This window comes from Lytechinus variegatus, chromosome 2 (assembly GCF_018143015.1).
Source record: "Lytechinus variegatus isolate NC3 chromosome 2, Lvar_3.0, whole genome shotgun sequence".
NCBI classification, from domain to species: Eukaryota; Metazoa; Echinodermata; class Echinoidea; order Temnopleuroida; family Toxopneustidae; genus Lytechinus; species Lytechinus variegatus.
In genome coordinates this window covers 45385421-45413402 of record NC_054741.1, presented here as the reverse complement: position 1 = coordinate 45413402, position 27982 = coordinate 45385421, and the positions used below count along the sequence as shown (strand labels likewise).

General features: G+C 35.6%; 1 protein-coding gene and 1 pseudogene across 1 annotated transcript in view; both read left to right on the top strand.

Annotated features, from left to right (window-relative positions):
* Positions 1–27982, top strand: part of LOC121408140 (E3 ubiquitin-protein ligase Su(dx)-like) — a 92781-nt gene that overhangs the window by 40845 nt on the left and 23954 nt on the right. The window contains exons 4-11 of the mRNA XM_041599468.1: positions 3524–3648; positions 4010–4147; positions 11716–11940; positions 15768–16146; positions 16490–16585; positions 21222–21399; positions 25498–25555; positions 27261–27351. Of these exons, the coding sequence (XP_041455402.1) occupies positions 3524–3648; positions 4010–4147; positions 11716–11940; positions 15768–16146; positions 16490–16585; positions 21222–21399; positions 25498–25555; positions 27261–27351 (1290 nt within the window). The remainder of the gene's footprint in view (positions 1–3523; positions 3649–4009; positions 4148–11715; positions 11941–15767; positions 16147–16489; positions 16586–21221; positions 21400–25497; positions 25556–27260; positions 27352–27982) is intronic.
* Positions 16597–18685, top strand: LOC121408141 (annotated as a pseudogene).

Here is a 27982-nt window from a genome sequence, read left to right as displayed (position 1 = left end):
TGCCCGCATACAATGTATGCACGTTCTCCACTCCCTGGGGAGCATTCTAACAAGAGTTCCAAAACTCCATGTCTAGGCATACTACATGGGCTTTCACATCCTACCAGGTACCCATTTAACTCCTGGGTGGAGAGTGGCAAATTGTGGATTAACATCTTGCCAAAGGATGCTAGGCCATGGTGGGATTCGTACACACGACCCTCTGATAACAAGGCGAGAGTCAGAACCGCTACATCACGGCGCTTCCACTCGTTGATGTCGATGTTTTTGTTCTTGATGGGTATTTTGTGTGCTAGTCGATATTTTAAGACATAAACAACACATTTTCTCTTGAAAGGAATTATGAATGAAAATTTTAAATTTCTGAGATTGATTTGTGAATTGAATTTGAATAGAACAGGAATGCTCGTTCATGGAAAATGGACTTGTCTCGTAACGTGTAGACTATACTTGATTTTTAACTGCAATGGAGCGAGTTTCAATTTTGACACATAGTTATCCTTTCAGAAGTAAGTTCATAGTGGATTTGCATCATATATTTTTCATTCATGGATAACACGATCTATCCGTCGAGAAGGATATGAAGAACTCAATGCTACATAACTTGTAACAATGTGTAGTCCTTATATTTTCTTGCTGTACAGCAAATGTCACTACATGTGTATCGATTTCGAATGCTATTTACGATGTTAATGATTTCTTGCAAGTCTTACAAGTAGACCTTGTGGCGAGTCAAGATAAAGAATATCATTAAAGGTTGTTTTTCTTGAGCTTCCTATGTCATAATATGACATATTTTTTACAAAAACTGAGATCATGATAATTGATCAAGCAATAAACAACCTAACCTTTCCAAGACAGGTCACAAGACAGAGAGATTGCGGGCGAAACATTAAAATACATTAGAAATATAAAGTAAAACAACAAAATACATACAAAGTAAGCCAAAATGAATGGTTGACATTTATATTGTATATTTGCATGTATGGTTTTTAAGATACCACCCATCTTAAACTGAAATTAAGATTATGGAATGAATAACACTAGCTTTCCTGGTCACAAGAGTTCTGGTAAAACAATACAATAGTAACAATACATGAAAGAAATAAGTAAAACAACAAAATATAAATATTTTTACATTTCTCATATATTTTACATTTAATGTTTGCAAGAAACCACCAATTTGAAGCTAGTATCGAGATAAAACATTGCATAATGGGCCTGTCTTGGTAACAAGATTACCGATAAAAACAATAAAATACATTGAAAACAAGTGAACAAAATAGGCAAATGAGAATGATGACATTCATGGTGTTATTTATACATGTATGGTTCATTGAGAAATTACAATTGCTCCCAGTACTCATTTAAAAATCATTAATGAGACAACTTTCATGAATGTCATCAATTTATGAGATATTGTGTCTAATTTGCAAAATAATTATATAATTAATAATACATTATCAAAATGGTATTAAACAAAACCTATACAAAAATATTGTGGAGCTTCTTCACAACAAGTGTGTCAAATTTTATTTTGCTGAATTGCTTCATTATCGCAATATATGCAAGTATCAATCAGAGTAAATGTAATAGAATTTGGCTATAACGATGCCATGAATAAAACAAAGAAAATATTTAATTTGACCTTTGTCAAATTTGGGGACTAAATTTAACAAAAGAAAAATACATTACACTTGAATGCTTCTTCTAATTTCAAAAATTCATATTTCAATATGTTTCTAAAAAATAAAAATTTTGCAGCACTCACAACTGGTCACTCAATTATTTAAAAAAAATCCACCTGAAAATGCCTGGTACAAGGTCTGATATGTCTTGGTAGAAATGGTTTTAATGCAGGCATGCTGTAATTTACGAATGATCAAGAACAGTCAACAAAATTTGATCTGTGAAGCTTTGAAAGATTAAAAAAGCAATCTGGAGAAAATGAAAATGAATTGTGAAATTAAATGAAGAATAAAAACAGCAGTAGGCTGATTATAATCAGATGAGAATTGTATTATTAGTTTATATGATAAGCAGAAGTAATGCCCTTCATAGTGAGAATGAAGTTATTTTTTATTGACTAGTGTTGCACCTACATGTACATGTACCTCATAAAACCAGAGGAAGGAGACCTTTAAATATGTTACACAATTCTTTACCAAATCCTGTGTCAGATAGCAATGCCTGGCGTACATACATGTAGCATTGTTGATTCATTCTCGGATGCGTCCGATTAGTAGTAGCATTAGTAGTAGTAGTAGTAGTAGTAGTACAGAAATTTAAGCGTGCCGCTTGCTAGTAACTAGCATGCGACTAGCAGGGCGCTCGCTTAATAAGCGAGTGCATGCTAGCGAACAGTCCCTGCTCGCTAAAAGATCGTTTAACTATTACTCTGCACGCATATTACACGCTTATTAAGCTAGCCGCATGCTAGTTACTAGCATGCCGCAAGCTTGCGCAAGCTAGTCGCACGCTTCCCGCAAGCTTGGAAATTTCCGTAGGGGATATAGTAGTAGTAATAGTAGTAATGGCCTGAATTCACAAAGGTGGTTTTTTAAAACTATCAGTTGAACCCATGGTTTATATAGATTTCTATATAAATTGTGCTTATTTACATGTACCGCGTATATTAAAAAATATCCAATAGTGATGCACGCTTTTGTCACAGTGCCTTAAATTGACACCGGTCGCCGTGGTTATCCATGCTATTTAATTCATGAGTCCACTCTTCAAACAGTGGACTCATTCAATAAAATAGCGTACTTAACCACAGCGACAGGCGTCAATTCAGCACACTGACAAAAGCGCGCATCAGCATCGGACATTCTTTAATATACGCGGTAAATAAGCATAATTTCTACAGCCATGGAGCTATTAATGGATAACACTGTTCAACCGATGGTTTTAAAAACCACCTTTGTGAATTCAGCCATAGTGATTCGTTTGAATGCAGGCAATTTCACATACATGCATGTAGGCACTGTAAAGTGTTATTCCTGTCCTTAGAGACAGAAAAAGACCCAAAACATAAGATTCATCTTGTACTGTTCGAATGAATTTAAATGTTACAACTTTGTTAATACCTTGGTCACATTTGCTCTACGGCGGCCGTACGGCGAGTAGAAAACAGCCGTTTTATTCATTTTTATTCAAACCACCGATATATCATGTATATAGCTGGTACAAAAAATAAAATAAAACGGCTGTTTTCGACTCGCCGTACGGCAGCCGTAGAACAAATGTGACCAAGGTATTAAGGAACAACTGAACAATGCACCATTCTTATATTTTTTAAATATATACATGTACATGCGCCAGAACCTGTTGTTGTATTGTGTATTGAAAACTTCTAATTGTATGAGTCAAAATTTACCTACTTTTTTGTGTTTGTGGAAAAGAGAGGAATATTACACTATCCATCAGAAAGAGTGATATAGTTATTTACATTGTGCAAGTATTTTCATTAATTAAACAATGTGTATGTTATTTCTTGTTTACTTTATTTCTCCTTGCACAGATTGGTCAAACCAACAGCAGAGTTACAGTTTAAGGTTCTGAATCACTTCAATATTAAAAGCGATGTCACTTTAGGAACAGCTTCAGTTAAACTTTTACCCCTTCTTGCAAAGCATAACGGCAATGGTATGAACTTTTCATTGTTTTATTATTATGCTTCAAAATTTATTTTATTGTATTTGAGATTAGAGGGTTACAAGAAAACACAATGTGGCAAATGTTCAATATATTTGACATGGAATACATGTATGTTATTTTATTTTGTGCTGTAACATCAAGGTTATTTTCAATTCCTTTTAATGGGGAATCAAAACCGAAAAGTTATCAGATAAAGGAAAACATCAAACCTTTGTTAAAGTTGCCACCTATTTAAAGTAGTGCTTTCAGCCGATTCAGTATCAATGGATTGAGACCATTTCCCAGCAGAAAAAATAAACTTCTTTTTCTACCCCTTTGTCTTTCTTTCCAATTTTCTCTCATTGTGCAGTCAAGAATGTGCATTTACCAGTAGAGCTAAGGTCAGAGGGTAAGGCTACACAGAAGAGTGGGGAACTGCATCTTGTCCTGGATGGCCTCAGTATATCCCAGGAAACCCTGACTGCACTAGGAGCAGTCACCCAAAATGGTGAGACACAAACCATTCCAACTGGGGGAAGGGGATAAATTACCGATTTCCTATCGTACTAAATGGTGTATTTAAGGATTCCATTAATAAGCCTTGCTCCAGCTGGATAGGGTTTCTTCATGAATAAACATCACTGAGAATGGGGATTGCAATAAACTTTTCAACAAATTTGTGTATACAATACCAGTCAGCAATCTTTGAGTACACGCGGACACTCGGCGAGCCAGATCCAGCCGTTGCAGCATGTTGACAGGCGAATGTCATGCCAGAGCGCACTCTGTCATGTTTTTGCGTATTCTGATTTTTTACACGCAGGGTGAGCACATTGTATTCCGAGTGACAAGTGTAAAGTGACACGAGATCAGCGCTTTTGTGCTAGCTGTAGCCGAGTGTTAAGTGGAAAATTGACACGCTGCACGAAGAATCATTTTCTTGTGATTGCTCAATCCGCTCTCGAGCAAGAAGTGCCTGGCCGGTCTGCCCGCAGCATGATGCGGGCCTCCGGTTGGGGGCGGGGAGACTGGCAACTCCACTCTGCAAGCCCCAGCGCAGCTAATTAGCCAGCCGTATACAATACAGGGAAAAAGAAACTTGGCATTCGGGATCGTGAAACACGCTGGCAAATGTGCGGGATGGTCTAACGGGATTTGAACGGATTTGTAGCGGGAAACTCAAAAGTGAGACGCAAATTCTAGCGTGCTCGGTCGTGATTTTATCGTGCGCGGTCGTGATTTTCATCCCGCTTCTAACGTGATTTCCATGCTTCCATCGAGATCCCGTTGGTTTGACGCGCGTTTTGCACGATAGATGTATGCGCAAGTTAGTTTCAGGACATGCGCATGCACCTTTTAACAACAGGAAATGATTTTAAAGGGAATGATCACCCTTGCGCGAAACTGAACAAAAAGGATTGAAGTGGAAATGTAACTGTATTGACGAATTTCATTGCTAATTCATTTTTACTCTGACATGAATATTGCGTGTTTCGTTCACAGATCATTCATTGAATATCCGAAATGTGTTTTGTTTTGTTTTTGTAAAGAGGAAACCCTTCTTATTCATGATTATAAGGCGGGACATGTTTTAAAATTATCTTGAGGCTTTCACAATTTCAGATGTCCATTTACATTTTGAACAGAATTTATGTTCTCCGATAAGAAATATTAAAGATGCATTTTCGGAACAATAGAGCCATCCCGGCGTGACACAAACGGGTATAAAATGGTTAAGTTCAACATATTTGTAAAGAGTTATGAAATAGAAATCATCTGATTGAGTTATTTCAAGTCCGGTGTTGGCCCTGATGGTGTTGGTGTTGAAATTTTGATTGCTTCCCCTAACTCCAAAACTTATTCAAGTTTGCATAACTGATTCAGATCACATTATTGTCATCTCAACAACTAGTGATTGACTTTTCGGGACCATCTTCATTTTATGTTTGGTGTTATAATCGTGTAAAAATTGACCTTACACCAACACCAAAAGGTCAACACCGAACTTGAAATCACCCATTTAATTGTTGTAGGTTCTTAACCAATTCGTAAAGAGTTTTGAGGTTAAAATATAATATCGATATGATTTATGATGTAAAATCACTCAAATTTACTTCCGAAATATACGAGTTTCGCTTCGATCTTGGAGCACAGACCCTGATAAAATGGTACAAAAATAATCTAGAAATTGTTGATGGTTCTTTATTCGTTAAGAGTTATGACGTAATCATGTCAGCTATGATTTATGACGTGAAATTATCATACTCAGCATTTGAAAGATACGAGTTGCGCTTGGATATTGGAGCTCCTTGGTAGGATTAAAGTGTATGAAAACAATTGATAATCTATTAATTTTGTTGAAGGTTCTTGACATAATTCGTAAAAAGTTTTAAGGAAGAAAGTAATCATATCCATGTGATCTATGACGTAAAATCATTTTTCTTAGCTATCGAAAGCTACGAGTTTCGCTTGGATATTGGAGCACCTTAGCCATATCGAAATATATGAAAATGATTATGTGAAATTGTTGAAGGTTCTTAACATATTCGTAAAGAATTTGGAGTTAAAAAATCATGTTTAGCTTTCGAAAGATACGAGTTTCGCTTGGATATTGGAGCGCCCTGGCTTGATAAAAAGTATGAATAATCTAGAAATATTGTTGAAGGTTTTCAACATATGGATTCGTAAAATGTATTGAAGTATAAATCATATCATATCGATATGATTTATAACGTAAAATCGGATACTACACTTTCGAAATAATACGAAATTCGCTTGGATCTTAGAGCACACGGCATGGTAAAGAGGTATAAGAAATGATAATCTAAGAATAATTGTTGAAGGTTCGTATTCGTAAAGAGTTGTGAGGTAAAAATATAATCATATAAATATGATATACGACGTGAAAGATACGAGTTATACTTGCCTTTTCTAAAATATTTTTTTCAAATATTTTTCAAAAATTTCGACTTGAGATCTTGAAGAAGGCACCAAAACAAATTGTTCGGAAACAAACGCATTTGCCATGTTTACTGCAATAAACATGATAAAAGAGACGTTCATTTTGATTGAGACCATTGCACAGTGCGAAATATTTTCTTCTTCTCTTCCTCCTCTTTTGTAGTTTATTCCTTTTTTATTTTCCTTATAATTTTCTTTGACTTCTTAGCCATGTCCTGAACCTGGTCCTTTCTCATTTCCCTTCCTCTTGGACAATTCCAAAAAATTATCAACCTTTTTGTACGTCCGATTCCCTTTTTTCTCAAGTTTTACTTCATTTTCATAAACTGACCACACTGCAAAAACTGCGGTGTTTATTGAACAACAGTCTGGAATATATGACCACACGAAAGAAGTGTTGAAACAACACCGGCTTCAATTTAAATCGATGATCTATTAATAATAATTGTGTTGTATAAACGCATATTTGGAATGATTCCAAAACCAAACCGATTTTTTTTTTAACACTTCTCTAGTGTGGTCATATATAGATTCCAGACTGGTGTTGAATTAACACCGCAATTTTTGCAGTGCACAGACTGTCAAAAGTAAAAGAAATCAGGGACAGAAAATTTCATGAATGTCCCGGTCGGACGTATATACGGAATATGGAGTTGTCCTTTTTATCATCTTCTCCGTGTCCTGCACACGATTCTGCATTTTATTTCCCATTATCCCCAATATTCTCTCTCAGCATTCGATCCGCAGTTGTTAGAAAAATACACAAAACTTTATAACAAGTTGTACACATTATATTGTACTCACTATACATCAGTTGGGTGGATGAAAGATTTTATTCGCACAAAATATGATAATGCTTTGAAGGGCGTTTGGGGTCTATGCCGCAACATTAAGCAGGATAAAATTGATCAGTTTATTTATGTATGCCAATAGATATGACTTAACACTCATCATATCAAACACAATATTTTTAAAATTAATCAGACTTCCACCCCCCCAAAAAAAAATACACCAAAATACAGATAGGCCTATTACAATTTTTTTACGATATGATACCAGCTTTGGAATATCGCACCCCTCTTTCCATTAAAATGTTTGGTCTCTTGAAAATGATATCTACTGATAGTGTGCTTTATTATGTTATGAAAATTTGGAAATATAGGAAAATTACTTATCACGTTATTTTTAAACAATTTATTATTTTCAGAAAATGAAGGCTTTGAAAATTTGTTTTGATCATTTCCATTTACTATTCAAATCCTCTTAAGAAGTGCTGCAAGGTACAATGTCTGTCTTGATGAATAGAAAAATTATGGAAAGTAAAACTACTCGTTCTTTGAATGAACCATGGATACAAGTGATTAAAAAAAACAGAATTGATGAACAGAAAATGATGGTAGGCAAATCTACATGTTCTTTGAATGAAAAGCGTAGCTGAAAAAACAAACAAACACAGAATTGATGAACAGAAAATGCGAATCCACCCGTCCTTTGGATAAACAAAGTAACTGATTAAATATGAAAAAAAAAAAGATTTGATGAACAGAAAAATGATGGAAAGCGAATCTATTTGTTCTTTGACGTAACTGATGAAAAAACATAATTGATGAAGAGAAAAATGATGGAAAGGCATTCTATTGGTACTTGGAATGAACGATGAAACTGATAAAATAAAAATACAGCATTGTTGAACAGAAAAATGATGGAAAGCGTTTCTTTGAATAAAAGACGTAACTGATGAAACAATCAAAACAAAACACAGAGTTTTTGGGACTAAAAATGATGGAAAGGGAATAAATTTGTTCTTGCAATGAACGATGTAACTGATAAAATAAAAATACAGAATTGAACAGAAAAATGATTGAGAGTGAATCTTCTTTGATTAAAAGTCGTTAGTGATGAAAATAAACACAGAATTGATAAACAAAAAATGATGGTTAGCGAATATAGTTATCTCTGTTCAATTCTTAATAGATTTCGTATCTCAAAGGTTGTGTTTTTTATTTAAGTTATTCTATAACTATATGATTAATTCTGTTACAATAACTTGATTCTAAATCTCTATTTCATAACTTCATAAATAAAAACTCAAAACTGAATAATACTCATCCTTTGAATGAACGCCGTAACCGATTAAATGAAAAAAAAAAGAATGAACAGAAAAATGATGGCAAGCAAATCTACTCGCTCTTTGAATGAACGACGTAACTGATAAAATAAGAAATACAGAATTTATGAACAGAAAATGGCGGAAAGCGAATCTTTTGATAAAAGACGTAAGTGATGAAATAAAAAAAAACAGAATTGATGAACAGAAAATGATGGTTAGCAAATCTTCTCGTCCTTTAAATGAACAACGTATTACGGATTAAAAAAAAAACAATGAACAGACAATGATGGAAAGCAAATCTTCCTCGAATAAAAGACGTAAGTGATGAAATTAAAAAAACACATAATTGACGAACAGAAAATTATGGGAGACAAATCTCACTTGTCCTTTGGATGAACGACGTATTACGACGTAACTGATAAAATAAAAAAATACAGAATTAATGAACAGAAAATAATGGAATTATGGAAAGTGAATCTTCTTTGATTAAAAGTCGTAAGTGATGAAAATAACAACACAGAATTGATGAACAAAAAAATGATGGTTAGCAAATATAATCATCTCTGTTCCATTCTTAATATGGATTTCGTATATCAAAGGTTGTGTTTTTATTTGAATTTTCTATAACTACGATTAATTCTGTTACAATCTCTATTTCATAACGGCCATAATAAAACTCAAAACTGAATTATACTCGTCCTTGAATGAACGTCGTAACCGATTAAATGGGAAAAAATAATGAACAGAAAAATGATGGCAAGCAAATCTAATCGTTCTTTAAATGAACGACGTAACTGATAAAATAAGAAATACAGAATTTATGAACATGAAATGGCGGAGAGCGAATCTTTTAATAAAAGACGTAAGTGATGAAATAAAAAAAACACAGAATTGATGAACACAAAATGATGGTTAGCAAATCTACTCGTCCTTTAAATTAACAACGTATTAATGATTAAAAAAAAAACAATGAACAGAAAATGATGGAAAGCGAATCTTTTATAAAAGACATAACTGATGAAATAAAAAAAACCCACATAATTGATGAACAGAAAATTATGAAAATACTCATTCTTTGCATGAAATACGTACCTGATTAAAGTTTTATAAAATTACAGAAAAGATGAAAATGAAAGATAAAAAAGGATTATCTAATCGTCCTTAAAACGGAAGACGTCATTGATAACAAACACTGGAGAATAAATCATGGAGCTAGCTCCGTAAATAAACATTGGAAAGAGAATCTACTCGTCCTTTAAGCCAAAGACGTAACTTTAGCTATAACTGGGTCACTCGGTCAAGAGCTGCGCACATGGATTTATATCGGGGATGCGTTTGATGCGCGTGCTCGAAGCAGTGGCCCGCTGTCTATTGGGAATTAAGGATTTTCTATCGGGTTGATATGCGTGTAAATACTCATTCTTGCGGGTTGAAAATCCCGTTATCCATTTTGAAGTGGCCAAAAAATGACGGGATTGCATCGTGATTGCTTCGAGATTGCGTTGTGTTTTGATCAAAAAGTGCCTAATGGGAAAATGCGCATCCCGCAAAATCATGCCAAGTTTCTTTTTCCCTGTAGTGTAATTACCTTGAGAATGTTTATGATAATCGACCCAAAATAGAATGAAACTACTTTCAAATTGACAAACATGACAAAGCATTCCCAGTGCTAATCGACCCAGAATGGAATGAGACAACTTTCAAATGGACTGTGAAGCATTCTCTGTGCACTTTAATGTCGTCTTCACGAGTTGTCCCTTCCCGCACCTGACCTTGTAGCACTGTATGCAATGTATAAATGAGTATGTGCATGTCACCTGCACTACACTACAATCGATACTCATTTCATCACTTTCAAAATCAATTTGAATATCTTATCTTAATGTTTGTACGTTTATTTCAATGTCAATAAGGCATCTACCTGTATAATGTTCCAACCAGAAACGAAGATTTACAATCGATTTTATAGGCTTAATTAAATTTGAATTGATTGAAGTTAATTGATGAGTATTTTTTAAAATTCACAAAAAATGCTTCTTTTAATTTGTTGACCGATTTGATTGTTTTTCCTCCCATCTGGAAGAGATTCACCAGACTTCTACACAGAATTCTGAAATTTTGAGCAGAAAATCATTTATGCTAATTTATGCTAATCTATGCAAGATTTCTTCATATCACATATGCATGAGGTTCACCAAACTTGTACACAGAATTGTGAAATTTGATTAGAAAATCGTTTATGCTTATTTATATGATAAATTTATTCATAATTGCTAAAAATGTTTAGCTTTCTTTGTTGACCAGTTTTAATTTTTTTCATCCATCTGATAGAGCTACATGAGGGTCACCAAACTTCCACACAACAAATTTTACTAGAAAATTATTTATGCTGATTTATGCAAAATTTATTCATAAAAAAAATTGCCTTTTCTCCTTCATTTGTTGATCAATTATTATTTTGTTTGCTTTATATGATAGTTCTAGGTGGGGATACAAAATTTCAAATTTTGAAGCTTATTAAATATGCTACTTTATGCATATTTTTTAACAAAAAAAATGCTTCTTATGTATTGACTGACTTTGATTTTTTTTGTTCCATCTGAGAGCTACATGAACTTCACAAAAGTTCTACACAGAATTTAGACATTTTGACCAGAAAATTATTTTTGCTGATTTATATGAAAGTTATTCATAAATCACAAAAAATGCTTCTCTGTCATTTCTTCATCAATTTCAATTCAGTTTCCTCAATTTATGTCACCAATAGAATTCACTGCTATGTCAAGTGGGCTGAAATAAAAAAAAATTGTGTTAAATTTCATTTGCAAGATGCAGGATGAGCTAGTTGTTAAAGAGGCTTTGACGAGTTGATAGCATTGCAAATTATGGGGGCAGAATGTGGCCAGCTGATGTTCAAGGAACAGTTAGGACTGGAATCAAACAACTTTTTATTTGACTGATGGGGGTTTGGCTTAAGTTTAATACTTGTTATGAATTTCTTTTAGGTCCGTCATCACAAGTGAATGGAGAGGTATCGGGTGGAGTTGAGGGAATGACTAATGGACGATCAGATGGTCGGATAGCTGCCTTAGCCAACGCTATGTCTGGAACACAATCAGACTCTGGTGGTAGTGCCAATAATTCTCCCTCATCATCGTCTGGAGCTAGGAGACGGGCTGGTCCTCCTAGGCCATCACAACCTCCATCCAGAGAATGTAGACCCACTCCTGGTAATAATATTAGCTGTTCATTATTGGCTTATACTAGTTTTTAAAGTTATTCTCAAGTTATTTCAAATGTTACTGTCTTGAAATTGGCTAATGGAATTTTCAAGAGTTGGATTTAACCTGTTGAATACTGCATACTGCCAAATCCAGTAGGTTTTGGTACAGGGACAAACTGATTTTAGTAGTCAATGCATTAAAGGACAAGTCCACCCCAACAAAAACTTGATTTTAATAAAAACAGAAAAATTCAACAAGCATAACACTGAAAATTTCATCAAAATCGGATGTAAAATAAGAAAGTTATGGCATTTTAAAGTTTCGCTTATTTTCAACAAAATAGTTATATGAACGAGTCAGTTACATCCAAATGAGAGAGTTGATGACATCACTCACTATTTCTTTTCTATCTTATTATATGAAATATGAAATATTTTTATTTCCCTGTCATGTGAAATGAAGTTTCATTCCTCCCTGAACACGTGGAATTCCATTATTTTAACATTTTGTGCTTCAGACAAGGTCATAATCGTCAAATTCGTAAAAATTGAAATATCGTATAATTCAAACAAAAAAAACCCAAAAGAAATAGTGAGTGAGTGACATCATCGACTCTCTCATTTGGATGTAACTGGCTCGTTCATATAATATATTTTGTTGAAAATAAGCAAAACTTTGAAATGTCATAACTTTCTTATTTTACATCCGATTTTGATGAAATTTTCAGCATTGTGCTTATCTGATTTTTCTCTGTTGATTCAAATCAACATTTTTCTGAGGTGGACTTGACCTTTAAGTTGTTTCAAATTTATTAGTTACATTTATGAGGCTATAATTGTCTTTTTCATGGTAAAGGGGTGTAACTTTCAAAATTCAAGGTCAAAATTGAAAAAAGTATTTTCATGGACATTTCTACTGAAAACAGGTAAATGTTTAAATTATTCTTTTATTTCTTATCTGGAGCTTAATCTTCTTGAGAAACCTGAAAAAGTGATGTGCGACTGTGGAAAATTAAAAAAATTGACTAAAATCAGTAGTTTTCCTGGAAAATATAATTCATTTGCCACTTTTCATTCATAAATTAAATAAACTTTGAAGTATTTAAAAGTTTAAGAGTCAAACTTTATTAGCCTTTTAAAAATGTCTATGTTTGTTTTGTGGAAGTGTCTCGGTGTAGTGGTTCTGACTCTCGTCTTGTAATCAGAGGGTCATATTTTCCAACCTGACCATGGCCTAGCGTCCTTTAGCAAGGCATCAATCCACAATATGCCACTCTCCACCCAGGTGTTAAATGGGTGCCCGGTAGGATGCGAAAGCCTATGTAGTATGCCCAGCAATTGAGTCTTGGAACTCTTGTTGGAATGCTCTCCAGGGAATGGAGAAGGTGCATACATTTCATGCGGGCGTGCAAGGATCCGATGACCGGGGTAATGATATATCTGTAAAGTGCTGAGAGACATTGTTCCAATGTATAAAGCGCTGTTTATGAGCGGATTATTATTTTTTAAATTCAACACAAAATTGTTTTTTTTTATATCGAAGTGTTCAAAATTACATGTCTACTGAGAGGAAGAGGAAAGCAAAAACTATTATACATATACTACTCCATGAAGGGTAATAACTAACACAAATCCCGAAGGCATTGGATATCAAATGAGAAAGTTGTAAATTTCTCATATGTAATTCAAATAGTAATTTAGAAAGTGAACCAAATTGTTCGGAAGTAATTATATGGTAAAGTGGAATAGTGGATTGTCAAATGTGAATGAGAATGAAGGGGATACAAATTGTAATAAGAATAAAATTAATCAGAAGAACAAAAAGAGAAGAAGAGGTTGTGACAGATGAGAAAAAGAAGAAAAGAACAAGAAAACTAGAATTTTAATTCTTCATGAGGATAAATTAGCTGATCTGTCTCTGATTTCATGATCATGAAGACAATCAGCATGTTTATTGAGATCAGTATGATCATCATGATGAAAACTGAACTTCTCTCTTATGAAAAGAATGTGTTGAAATACTCTTTAAAAAGAGGGAAATGAGAAAGTAGTGTGAAAAAATGTAGGTCATACACATATTGTACATGTACATATTGTACACATGAAAAGAGATTTTAATCTCTTTTATTGTCCAATGTTTTATCTTATATACATTGTAGTGGTCATAAAGGAACATTTGTGGAGTTTTTAAAAGAAAAAAAAGAAAAATTCTCATGTTCACCCATGGGTTCGAACCGTGGACCCTAAGGACGCATGTCTGATGCCTTCCCAATTGAGCTATACTGTTTCCCATAGACTTTACACATAAGCAAATTAAGAGGATCTCAAATCCAATTTTGCAAGTGAAATACGGGCATGATCCAGGCATCTGATTGGAAAATGGAGACTATATTTTCGATAGCTTACAATCTCAGCTACAACTTACTCCAAGCTCACAAAAAACTGACAAAAAAGAAATGGAGATACAGGTATGGCTCGCGAAATAAAGGAATGTAAAATCCAGTTTTGAGAAAAAAAAATCATTTCCCATAGAGATTGCACACAAAATGAGCGAAAATGACATGCCTCTATAACTTGCCATTTTTCAGGATGATCCATTCCATTAAAAGTAAATGAAGCCATCAAATGAGAAAGAGTATGTCCTCAGCTACAGTGTACAACATATTGAAAACTGAGCGAAAATTGACCAATATTTACAGAGTTAGAGTCAAATTTGCCTAACTATGATGACGTCATAAGTAGCAAAGTGGAAATTTTGAGTTCAACGCCATTTTGATCACGTCATAATGAAATTGAGGGTTAAATGTGGCATGAAATCATATCTCCTATCCATGCTCTATTCGAATATGAAAAAAAATGGGGGTGAATGGACTACCTGAAGAGCTATAATGAATTTTGTATTGGCATGTTTTTGCACATATATTGTCTATTGTTAGTGTGCGTGCTCGTGCTGTAAACTTTGATGGAGACTAATTCTGTTATTACTTGTCGTAGAAGGTTGATCAAGGTATCAAAAATTACTCAGAATTATATTATCAATGCATTGATGTATAAAAAAAAGGCGATCCTATGCTCTATAGTGCTATTACGCGCGCATGGTTACGCGCGCATGGTTACGCGCGCGCAAAGTTTCAAAATACTTAAAATGACCTGAATCATACTGTATTTTTGGTCAAAAAGTGATCTTGAGCATTTTGAAATTTTGATGTGCGCGTACGCACACGTCGTGACCTTTACATGACCTTTGATGACATGGACAGTTGACCCTTGACCTGAAGTTAATGTGATGTAAATATTCTTAATTTTTGAAAATTGATAATGAAGATATGATTGATAATGTGATTTTACAAAAATGGCATCTAGATGACGCCATGATGACCTTTTGACCTTGAACCTGTTTCGTACACATGACATGATAAGTCCCCATATCTGATATTTTGAAGATAATTGATGATGTAGATTCAGAGATTTTATGGTAACAAGAAAAGGGTGGAAAAATAAAAATTAAGAAATAGATAAATAAATAAATAATGAATAAAAAAGAAAATTCGTACGAAATTAATAGTTGATCTGTTGATTGACAGATCACCTAACAATAAAATACATATGGCCATGTGTCTTGAACGTGCCCACAAAAACATGGTGTTGTTGCGTAAGACATTTTTTCCATGTGTTAGAAACTGTTTTCATGGTAATTGCATACGGCGGGGGTATTAATTACCTTTCCTGATAGTTCTAGTTGAATATGGGGATAATTTTCTATGAATGTTCAAATCAATGTAATATTGCTAGACTCATTACATATTCTTAAGTTTCCTCTTCCACTTTTGATAGCACCAAGATCATCAACGAATTCGACCACATTGTCAACCACTACCACAACCACTACTGCTGCATCCAACGGTAATCGAAACTCAGCCGCTCCCACCACAGCCATGGCCAACAGACCACTCCCTTCACTTCCTCCTGTCACAGCACCAGCTCCAGGGGCCGCAGGAGCAGCTTCAGGAGCTAGTGTAGGAGCAGCGGCAGCTACTGCAGGTCAAACAGGGGCAGGAGCAGCACCTCCACCAGCAGGACCACCACCGGCAGCAGGTGCATCAGGAACGGCAGCAACACCCCCTCAAGGGGCTCCTCCTGGAGCAAACCAACCTACTGCAGGTGGACCTCCTGGAAGGAATGTAGACCTCAATAATCAACCTCTACCTTCAAAGTAAGTCAAACAACCCTTCTCATTCTTCTTGTTCTTTGTCAATGGGATAGGAGGCATACCAAAAATGTTGCAGGGCATACAAGTTTTTTTTCTTGTTGCATAACAGCAAAGAGTACAAACCAATTTAGTCATTAAAGTGATAGCATGTAATTATTTGTCCAGAGTTTTTCATACCAGGCAGAGACAAAACTTATGTAATGGGTTTGTCTACGCAACCTAACAAGAAGCATATTATTGCACTGGAATCATACATGGGGCTTATATATCTGAACTCAGAGACAAATATTGTTTAGATTTGTTGAACAGATCTTTTATATTGATGTTATTGCTTTTCTTGTTTCAGTTGGGAGATGAGGTTAGACCAGCATGGGAGACCATATTATGTGGATCATAACACACAGACAACTACGTGGGAGAGACCCATGCCTTTACCATCAGGGTAAGTTGAAGGTTACTCAGCTTCTGATATTATTTCCTCAGAATGGCTGATAGGAAATGAAAAATTCACATCAATCCATCAATGCTAAGTTTTAGGAAATGGGGCAACGGAATTAACAACAAAGTTCTTGCAGTGAACAAAATTGAAATGCCTATTGAAAAGCTACTTGAATAATGACATTTATTTGACTGATAGCAATTTTGCTGTTGATTGATAAAAGGAAGTTACTTTGTGGAATGATTTTCCTGGTAAATTAGGAAAATGTCACAATGTTTTATATATGGAAAAATATAGTAACTTGTTTTTTAAATGTCTATATTTAACAAGAGCTAATTTCAATTATAGGAATTAGGGAAGAATAAACTCACCATCCAATAGAAAATAAGAATCTACAGAGGATCAATATATCCTTTCAATACAGAATGCTATTGAGAACACATGAGTGCAATACTCCTCCAAAACTCTTGTTCTTCTCATCCAATTTGTTGTTTCACTTTGTGTGTTTTAAGATTACAACCAGCTGATAGATATGCCAGGATTTTGGTAGACCATTTCTGGAACAAATAACATTGTCTTATCCTGTGACTGAGTCAGGAGGCCATGCTTGGATCACTCGTGCATGTATGCTATGTGCTCCTGATTTGAACTAAAATACAATAGAGGACTTGAACCTATTGCTCCTCCAACACAATGGGCTGCATTCATACTGGTAGTAATAGGTCTTCCAGTTTGTTTGAATGGACCCTGGACATACAATATTCAGTCCTTAAATAGTAACTTTGTTCAGGAGGCCCTTATTAGGAAGCACTTTCTAAAGAGAAGAATTCTTTACAATTCCAATAGCTATGCTTCCTTCCAGATTGAAGTACTGAAAGCTGGAGATATTTATAGGAATCCTGGGCCTACCACTTACATTCATGAAGACACATCATACACTCATGCACAGCTTAAGTACAGTCATGAGAGTCCAATTACTATCCAGAAGGACTGTAATAGTTGGCTACCACTTGACGTTTATTCTATCATCAAGTCTCTTGGATGTAATCGTCATATGGCAACCCAAAGTAACCAGAGGTGGTTGACAGACAAAGGCACAAACTCAAATTAGAACCTCATCACACTTCCAGTCTTCTCACACCATGTCCACGATATGCATGAGTCACTCATCCTTTCTTCATCAGATGTAGACAAGAAAAAGCAGCATATTCCTGTTGTTGAATTTATGCCTAGACACGACCAGCTTACCAAGCACTCAGGATGCCACAGCAGAAGTATCAGCAATCTTGTGGAGATGCCGTGATCACATACATGTATCAGTTCTATTGGACAGGACTTAAAGGTCATTGAGAAGTAAGTCAGCAGCAGTACTTGACTATGTTTGTGACAGCAATGCAGATCTACATGTACTACGCGATAACCGAAACGTGGCTTACAGAGAATGACGCCTCGGTCAATGATGACATTGTCCCTTCAGGCTACAAATTCCTGCATCATCCGTGTGCTGGTTGTGGAGGTGGAGGAATAGGTCTCCTTTTCAAAGACTCCATTGATGTCCATGTGGCAAAGGCTTGAGAAACAAAGTCATTTGAATTTGCTGAATATCACATCTCTTGGGATCATTTCAGCTTAGACTTTTTAATTTATAATATGATGATATGATTTTAGAGCAACTTTGGTCAGACTCCATGGTGTATGATGACATGTCGGTTTTTTGTACCCTTAACCCTAATAAGACGGGGGGGGGGGGCTGAATCAACCCCCTCAACATTTTTCGCGATAAATCGCTGGCTGACTTCTTACTTTCAAGTCTCATGCAACTTTGAGATCAAAATTTCGACCATTAAATGCAGCTTATGCTCCTGAGCATTTTGACACCTATTCCAGAAATACAGATCAAATATTGGGGGGGGGGAGGCCGCCCAAAAAATGAGGGGCAAAAAGGTCGTTGACCTCAACCCATTTTTGTCAAAATTGTGTATCTCTGTTTCTGCATAAGTTATGTTGCTGATTTTAATGTCAATTTCTATGTTATTTTGGACAAGGAATTCATGTTTTTTTCTCGCCCACCAGAGGTGAAGGCGAGACTTAGGGGTCCAAATGTCGTCCGTCCATCACAAATCTAATGACACATAACTCCACAACCGCAAGTCGCTTTTCAACAAAACTTGGATGGTAGATGGACTTGGGGGACCTGCATGTTATGCTGCAGTCAGAGGTCACATGGTAAGGTCAAAGGTCATTTTAAGGTCAACATTAAAGTTTACATGCAAGACTCTTATGACACCTAACTCCGCAACGGTAAGTCACTTTTCAACCAAACTTAGATGGTAGATGGACTTGGGGGACCTGCATGTTATGCTGCAGTCGGAGGTCACATGGTAAGGTCAAAGGTCATCTTCAGGTCAACATTAAAGTTTACGTGCAAGGCTTTTATGACAAGCGTTATTCCATCCCAGTCATTTCACAATAAAGTTTCGATAAAATTATGTTGCGTGCCCTTGCAAATCACGATATTTCTGGTTATTTTCATAAGTGGGCGAGACACAAAATCACTTTTGTTATGTTTTAAATAAAAAGCTGTCTTTGTACTTAAAATTTAACCCTTTGCTTCATTTGGGAGGGGTCAATTTGACCCCCCCTTGATGAATTCTATGACTATGATACCACAAGAAATTTTTTAACCTCGCCACTCAGCGACTTTTTACTTTCAAGCCTTGCGCACTTTCTGAGACCAAATTTGTAATGCCCGGGTACACAGAACTTTCCAAAATTACACAACATTTTTAAAGGGCATTTCAGACCCAGAATTGCTCAAAAACGTGATTCTGTGTCTGAAGCCAAAAGATCATTTTGCACTGACTCTGTACACAGAATCACATTTTCGAGAAGTCGCAACGTGATTCTGTGTACAAAGTCAAAAGATTATTTGCATTGATTCTGTACACAGAATCACATTTTCGAGTAGTCGCAACTTGATTCTGTGTGCAAAATTTATAATGAATAAGGCCTGTTGGAAGTATTACACCGACTGTATCACTGATAATAGCTAAAACCAAAAGAAATTCTTTGACACTACAAAGTCCTTGTGACGAAACAGATCTTGTTATACCTCCTAGTCTCAAAGAAACCTAACTCAGAAATGAACTTCACTAACTTCATGCATATAATCTACAGTATGTGTCAAAGTTGGTTGAAGGGGAAGCTACTGCTCAAATTCAGGAGCACCTCAACTGTAACAATCTCTTCCCCTTAAACTCAATCGGCTTACAGGAAATATCACAGTAGAGAAACAGCTCTATTAAAAGTTAAGAATGATTTACTAATGGCTATGAACCAACAGAAAGTTACCTTCCTCTTACTCTTAGACCACAGTGCTGCATTTGACATGGTTGACCATAGTATACTTGCTAAAATATTAGAATCTGATTTTAGGATAACAGATTCTGTTTCATCTTGGCTGCAGTCTTATCTTTGTGATAGGCAGCAGCAAAATTCAATTGATGACATTATCTCAAAGAAATTTGATGTTAGATGGGGCTAAATTCTAGTAGGCTTTTCTCAGTCATTAAAGTATACTCTCGTAACATATCTTGTCACTACTATGCAGATGACACTCAATTATTCCTTCAGCCCAGTCAGTGAACAAGAACAGTCCTGTATTTTGGCCCTTGAACACTGTCTACAGGATCACCATAGATGGATGTTTAGTAGTAAATTGAAACTTAATGACAGCAAAACTGAGTTTATTATCATTGGAACACATTGACAGGTGTCAGAACTAAACATTTATTGCATAAAATTTGGCAATACTGTAGTAAAGCAGTCTATGGTTGCAAAAAACCTTGGTGTCTGGTTTGATTCTCAGCTTAACATGGAAACCCATATACATGCAAAACTACCTTCTATCATTTTTATAACTTACGTATTATCCGCAAATATTTGACTCGCACATGTATCAACACTGTTTCATGCATATGGCTTACCAGATTCCCAAACTACAGTGTGTACAAAATGCATGCGCCAGACTCGTCTCTTATTTCCCCAAATTCTCCCATGTAGCACCCCTACTTCATGATCTGCACCGGCTTTCAGTATGTCAGTGAATTAATTTCAAAATAATGTTGTTCTCATTTATGATACTGCATTGCATGGCTCTACTTATCTAAGTGAACTTCTAACTTTGAAATCACCCATCCAATCATACAGACTCCAAAGTTCTCATGATACCATTCTCCTCTGTCACCCACCTTTAAAAAACAAAGATTACACTAGGCGATCGTGCCTTTATAAGTTCTGCAACCAAACTCTGGAATAGTCTACCTTCCTCAATAAGAATTGCATTATCTATAACCGTGTTCAAAACTAAACTAAAAACCTACCATTTCAAGAGAGTTTCAATAAATAAGTCACTTTTTGTTTTATTATTTGTAGATATAGTAGGCTTTCCTTTTCTAGTAAATAGAACTTAATCATACTTTTGTGTATTTATTTTGTTAAGTATTGTAATGCGCAGTTGAGTATACACAAATAGAAATTGCACAATATGAATGTACAATTATTATTTTTTCAAGTTTTCCTGGTAGTTAGCCCTTTTTACATCTTGAAATGACTTTTTTCATATTTGGATTTCTTGAAGGTGGGAGAGAAGGAAAGACCCTCAAGGAAGGATATACTATGTTGACCACAACACACGCACTACAACATGGCAGAGACCAACACTGGACTCAGTAAGAAATTTTCAACAATGGCAGGTACAACATGCACAACTCCAGCAAACTGCCATGCAACAGCTACAACAACGACTTTACTTACCGGTACGTTGTCACAATTTCAGATTTGTTCCTTTCTTCAAATCTTGTTACTTGTATGAGTAAGGAGATTTAGATTTCATAACCTAGCCAATATCATGTAATCGTCTCTCCCTTTAACATCAAAATGAATAAAAATATCATGCCCTCCTTGCTGATGTCCCCTATATATCATGGATTAGAAATCTGAAGATGGTGAGGCAGTCATAGGAAATAGAAACTTATGTTAAGAGCCATAAAAAATAGATATTGGAAAGCTTAGGGTTGAAGTGAGACAGCATGTCAGTTCCTTGCACTGCTATTTGGAAGATTTTTATCACAGTTTCTTAAATATTTAGGTGTATTTGATATTTTTTCTGTCCAGTTGCCCTTGTTTCAGCTTTGAATAATAATTATGTGTCAATTATTTGTAGACTTAAAACATGATACAGTTGTAATATTTCCTGACAAGATATTGTGTAGATATGTTCTTTTTTTCTTTTTCTGATATTGATGTATTTGATCTTGATTTTTGTCTCGCCTGCATGGCAGAGCGAGACTGTAGGCACCGCTTTCACGACTGCGGCGGCATCAACATTGAAATCTAAACCAAGGTTAAGTTTTTGAAATGTCATCATAACTTTAAAGTATATGGACCTAGTTCATGAAACTTGGATAAAAGGGTAATCAAGAATTACTGAACATCCTGCCTGAGTTTCAGGTCATATGATCGAGGTCAAACGTCATTTAGGTTCAATGAACTTAGACCATGATGGGGGAATCAATATCGAAATCTTAACCAAGGTTAAATTTTTGAAATGTCATCGTAACTTAGAAAGTATATGGACCTAGTTCATGAAACTTGGACATAAGGGAAATGGTGTATCACTGAAGATCCTGCTTGAGTTTCAAGTCACATGACCAAGGCAGAGCTGCCAACTATTAAGAAAAAATCATAACTTTTATGCTTTTTATACCACTACGCTTTTGAGATTTATTACTACGCTTTTCAGCACCAATAGCTATGTACAAAATTTTAATACACATATAATACATTGTGCAGTGGCAAACTCATCTGAAGGCGGCAAATACTGCCATTGCATACGCTATGCATAATTGTGTTGCTTTGTTAACATTGCTGCGCATGTGATGATTGCCTTGGTCAGGCAGTGATTTTTTTTGTACCGTAGTTGTGCATGCATTGCATTGCAGAGCTGCCAAGTAGTACGATTTTTCCGTATTTCATACGGAAATCAATTTAAAATACGGCAGTACGCTTTTTCATCATAAAATACGGGAAAAAACAAATTAGAGAAGAAAAGGTATTCCATGTGTTGCTGCCCTCTACGTTCAATGAGTTATGCTTTCATCAAGGCTTTCCGATTAGAATTTTCGATATCCTGGCGAGTCATTGCGGGTGACAAGTTCCGAGCGCACGCACGTAGTTTACAAGCGCAAAGCAGCGGCTCAAATCGCGATATTTTGCGACTGGTAAATACGTCTGTAAGGATGATGACGTCATCCAAGATGGCAACTTACGTTGACCGACGGAAGGATCGAAGATGACGATGTTTTGATCATAATTTGAAACGAATTAGCCGTAACTGCGGTCTAAGGTACGATATTTCTGAATTTCATACATTTTTCCGTAAATATGGATGCAATTTCTTTTTCATAATGTGATATTTTATGATTTTATGTGCAAAAAACGATCGGAAAAAAAAACAGGTTTCCGTCGAATGTTAGATCTAACGTTACTGCTAATACGTTGTCTGTACGTACGGGCCTCCAAATTTTTCAGTCTATGTATTGGTGAGTCAGCCAACGCAGTTCAGCGGAACAACCAAAATCTAGACTGAAGCTTTCGGTCTCATGTGCGACGGTGTGGGGCACAAAATAATGTAAGAAGTGATCGAACTTTGCCATTATACATGCATGTTTATCTCATGGTAAAAATACGGATTTTTTGGTCAAAATACTGATTTTGGGGGATAAGAATACTGAAAATGCAAAATACAACTTGGCAGCTCTGGCATTGCCTATACAAAATTCTTGAATGAATCCATATCCATGCACATGCACAAAACGGGAAGTTACCTTTTCATGTTTCCAATGAATAAATTACCGTATTTGAAGATTATTACTTACATGTAGGTGCTGATCAGTTTTTATACACGCGTCCTATGGGACGTATTATGGTATCATGCTCGGTGTCCATCTGTCTGTCTGTCTGTCCGTCCATTAACTTTTCCTTGTAAACATGACAACTTGAGTTTAACTTAACCTAAGCTCATATTATTTGGTGTGTATGATACTACAGTTTAATTTAACCTAGGTACATATAATGTGGTGTGCATGATACTAGCATGAATCCCAGGAAGCCTATTAATTTTAAGGTCAAAATGTCAAAGGTCAAGGTCACACTGACATGTTTTCATCTTACCCTTCTGCAGTCCTTGTAAACGCGATCATTTCAGATAACTTAACCTATCATATAATTTGGTGTGTGTGATACAAACTTTGGCCATGTTGTGGTATTTATGGAATTGTCAACATAAATTTGAAATTTTATTTATCTAGTTCATAAAACTTGGACATAAGAGCAATTAAGTATCCCTAAACATCCTGTGCGAGTTTTAGGTCACATGACCAATGTCAAAGCGCATTTAGGGTAAACAAACTTTGGTAATGTTGGGGGTACATGTATTTGTGGAATTGTCATCATAACTTAAAAAGTTTATGGATCTAGTTTGTTAAACTTGGACATAAGAGCAACCATTTATCCCTGAATATCCTGTGCATGTTTCAGGTTACATGACCACGATCATAGGTCAATGAACTTTGGCCGTGTTTGGGGGTATTTATTGAATCGGCATTATACATGTAAGCTTAGAAAGTTTATGGATCTTGTTCATGAAACATCGACATAAGGGTAATCAAGTATGAATGATTGTTTTGCACACTTCTTAGGTCATGTGATCATGGTCAAAGGACAAACTATTTTATTATCATATTTTAAAAAAAAATTTAATACTTCGTCGGCGTTTATCCGAACCGTCGTATCAAGTCAATTTTAGTTTTTTTTTTAATTGATTTTTAGATTTTTGCAGAAAATGAAAGTACAAGCCCTTTTCTGTTCATAACTAAATTTCTAGGCAGCAATTTATTCTAGTTTCTGAGATATGAGGCAATTTCCATGGCGATGCCATACAAATTGTTGATAAAATGCACAAATCCAATTGGAAACGTGTACTGTAGTGAAGCAAACAACAGCTGCACACACATATGCAAATGAGCAGTTTGCCATTTGAAGCATCTTATCAACACTGCATTGATGTTGCACGTTAAAAGCGATACAACGTTTTGACTGACCGCGTGCATTGAAATCGTGGTCAGGATTGTTGTATCCCCTTTGGCATTTTTGTACAGGGGAAATCTAAACCGCTCAAACAGAAATTACAAGCATGTACATGTGTAGCTCTTTTGCGATATTTTCTCTGATCTTTAAATATAAAGATACCAATGTCAAGCAATTGTCTTGGTCTTTCAAACCATGTATTTTTCTAGCAATGAATATATTGTAAGGCTGTGGGGAACTAGGCTTGAATATTATATAGTAAACTTTGAAGTTGATTTTCTCTGAAATGGGATTGCATCGTCGTATGTGTGATACGACAGGCTGGGATGACCACTGACGAATTATTCAATAGCCGTTCTCAAATTCAGCACTGAGCATGCTATATCAAAAGCATGCTTTTGTGTGTTATGATGACGATGTTCCTCGGTGTATGTGTGTGTCTGTGTGTGTGTGTGAATGAGCATATTTCGCCCCCCCCCCCCTCTTCATCTGATGTCTACATAATTTATATTGATTTTTGTATTCTTTGGAGGCTTCTTATTTTCAAGTGTAAACTTTTTGTTGTCCTCCTTTTCTTGCAATGATATTTCTTTATACGAATGTACAGTTTGATGCTGTTTTTATTATCATCAAGAATAAAATGAATTTGAATTTGAATTGAATTTTTTGAATATCAATTCATCAAATCGTGTAATGCAGGCGAGACTGCAAGAAGTGATCCACTTGTGTATAATTTTTTGTAATTTCTTTTGTTTTCCCCGATGCAGCAAGCAGCTGGAGGTGTAGACCCCAGTGATCCACTGGGGCCTTTGCCATCTGGTTGGGGTGAGTTTTATCATCGTTTTTACACAGATTTAACTTGGGAATTTTTTTTGTACAAAATCTAAAGTTGCCATGATTAGAGTGTCAATATCTAGTTCCCTAATCAAATTTTCCATTTAGACTGTTAAAAATAAACCAACATCACAATATGTTTTTAAATTTAGAAAGATGATCATGCTGACTAGTTATAGGCAACCTGAAAAAAGATCAAAGGAATTGAAGTAGACCATTTAACGAAGAAGATGCTCATATTGATATGCTAGTTTGAAGCCACCTTGGACTTTTGGACATACTTGACCACCAACTGTCAATGTCAACTAGGCTGAAACTGAAAATAGTGTTTAATTTTGTTGCGAGATGCTGGATGAGCTCCACATCATTGATGTGCTAGCTTGAAGCCACCTTGGACTTTTGGACATACCTAACCACCGACTGTCAATGTAACTTATCCAAATATATTATTTTTCCCATTTAACCATGGTATAAACACAAAAATGGTATTCACAGATACTGTACAATCTATTTCAGGTTTTTTGTCTCGCCCGCGTAGCAGAGCGAGACTATATGTGCCGCTTTTCCGATGGCGGCAGTGTTGTCAACATCAAATCTTACCCGAAGTTTAATTTTTTGAAATGTCATCATAACTTAGAAAGTGTATGGGCCTAGTTCATGACATAAGGGTAATTAAGTATTACTGAACACCCTGATTCACTCCCCCCCTCTCTCGAAATTTTTTGTGATAAATCTGCTCCGCAAAATTTGTTGACTCTTCTTCCTGACTTTTTATTTTCAAGTCTTTTGAGACCAAATTACCGACTCCCTGGTATGCGATTAAGAAATAACGCAACATTTCGTGAGTGCATGCAGACCCAGAATTGCTCAAAAACATGAATTCGTGTACAAATAATGTCTTTAGCCCAAATTCATAAATGTATTATTATTTCTCCTTTAACTGATTAAACTCAATTAATTTCATGTTGTTTATGGTCAGAATAAACTCCCAGACGATTTTCAATGAAAAAAAGCAATAAAAAAGTAGAAAACAGAGAAATAGATAAGAAATTTACAAAACAATAATATACATAAGACAATAATTGCGATATTAATTTTTTTAAAGTACATTTGATCAGAATCCTGTAGAATCTGTGAATAAAAAAATTAGATTTTAGGAGCCTTATTTATTAAATTAGAGCAATAGTTTGATTTTGCCCGAAAATGAGCATGATTGATCAGCAATGTGAGTTTTGAAGAATTTGATTGTACCATTTTGTAGATTGTACCATAGGTAGTGTGCTTGTTGATTTTTGTGATGATGACGTGATTGATGGGCAAGATCATAGGGGGGGGGGCTGAATCCCCCTCCAGTCTTCTTAGGCGTCAAAATAGCCCACTGGCCGCAGTCAATTTGGGGTTAAGGAACTGTGAACCAGAAGGAGTGGTAAGCTTGAGAAGTAGGCATGTTGAGAAGGCTGGCCTAAGTTGGCGAATGGAGTTGTAGAGCAGGAGCAGTACCAACATTATCAATAGGGTGCTGCTGTCTTAACTTTTTATGAATTTTCATTTTAAAAATATGAATTTTGACTGTCAAACATTGGGAGGTCTGCTTTTTCAAGGAAGTACACTTTGTGCATTTCCCTTGAAGACCAGATACATGTATCATACTTTCATATAGCAATTTTGCTGAAACAATTTTGTTTTGCTTATACAGAGAAGCGTACCGATCCTCACCAGAGAGTCTACTTTGTAAATCATCTAAACAGAACAACACAGTGGGAAGACCCAAGAACACAGGGACAAGGGTATGTGTATCATATCATATTCAGGCCAAGATCAGGGGAGGGGGGGCAAAGGAGGTACATGTACATGCTCCTACTCTTTTGATGACCTGTTTTTTTTTAGCTTGTCAAAAAGGAATTCGTAGTAAGTTGCTCTCCACAAGTGATTATAACCTTCTTCCCCTCTTGTTTATATTAATAGATTTTAAAAAGTCCCCCCCCCCCCCGTAGTACGAATCGTTAAATCACAGGTGTTTTCTACATCCATTTTGTTTTGTTTGCATTGTTTGCAATTTAAGTTACTCCACTGCAGAATTGCTGCGATAGCAAATAATCATGATTAATTGATAACACTATTACTGCAGTGGAGCAGGAGAACAAAAATTAACACGCCCATGCAACTGGGATTCGGGCCGATAAAATCAAGGAAGGATTTTGAGAAACCCTGCTCTGGTACTATTATTTTTATAGCCCTACTTGGTTGATGTATTGTTTGAAAATATAGTATCCGGAGTGGGCCATTCATGGGTCAAAAATATGTTTTTGTCATTTTAATATGGCAACAGTTTTTAAGAATTCCTTTTAATGTATTTAAACATGAAATGACAATATTTCTTTGTTTCGGGTCTGTGAAAAAAGTGTTCTGGGCCAAACT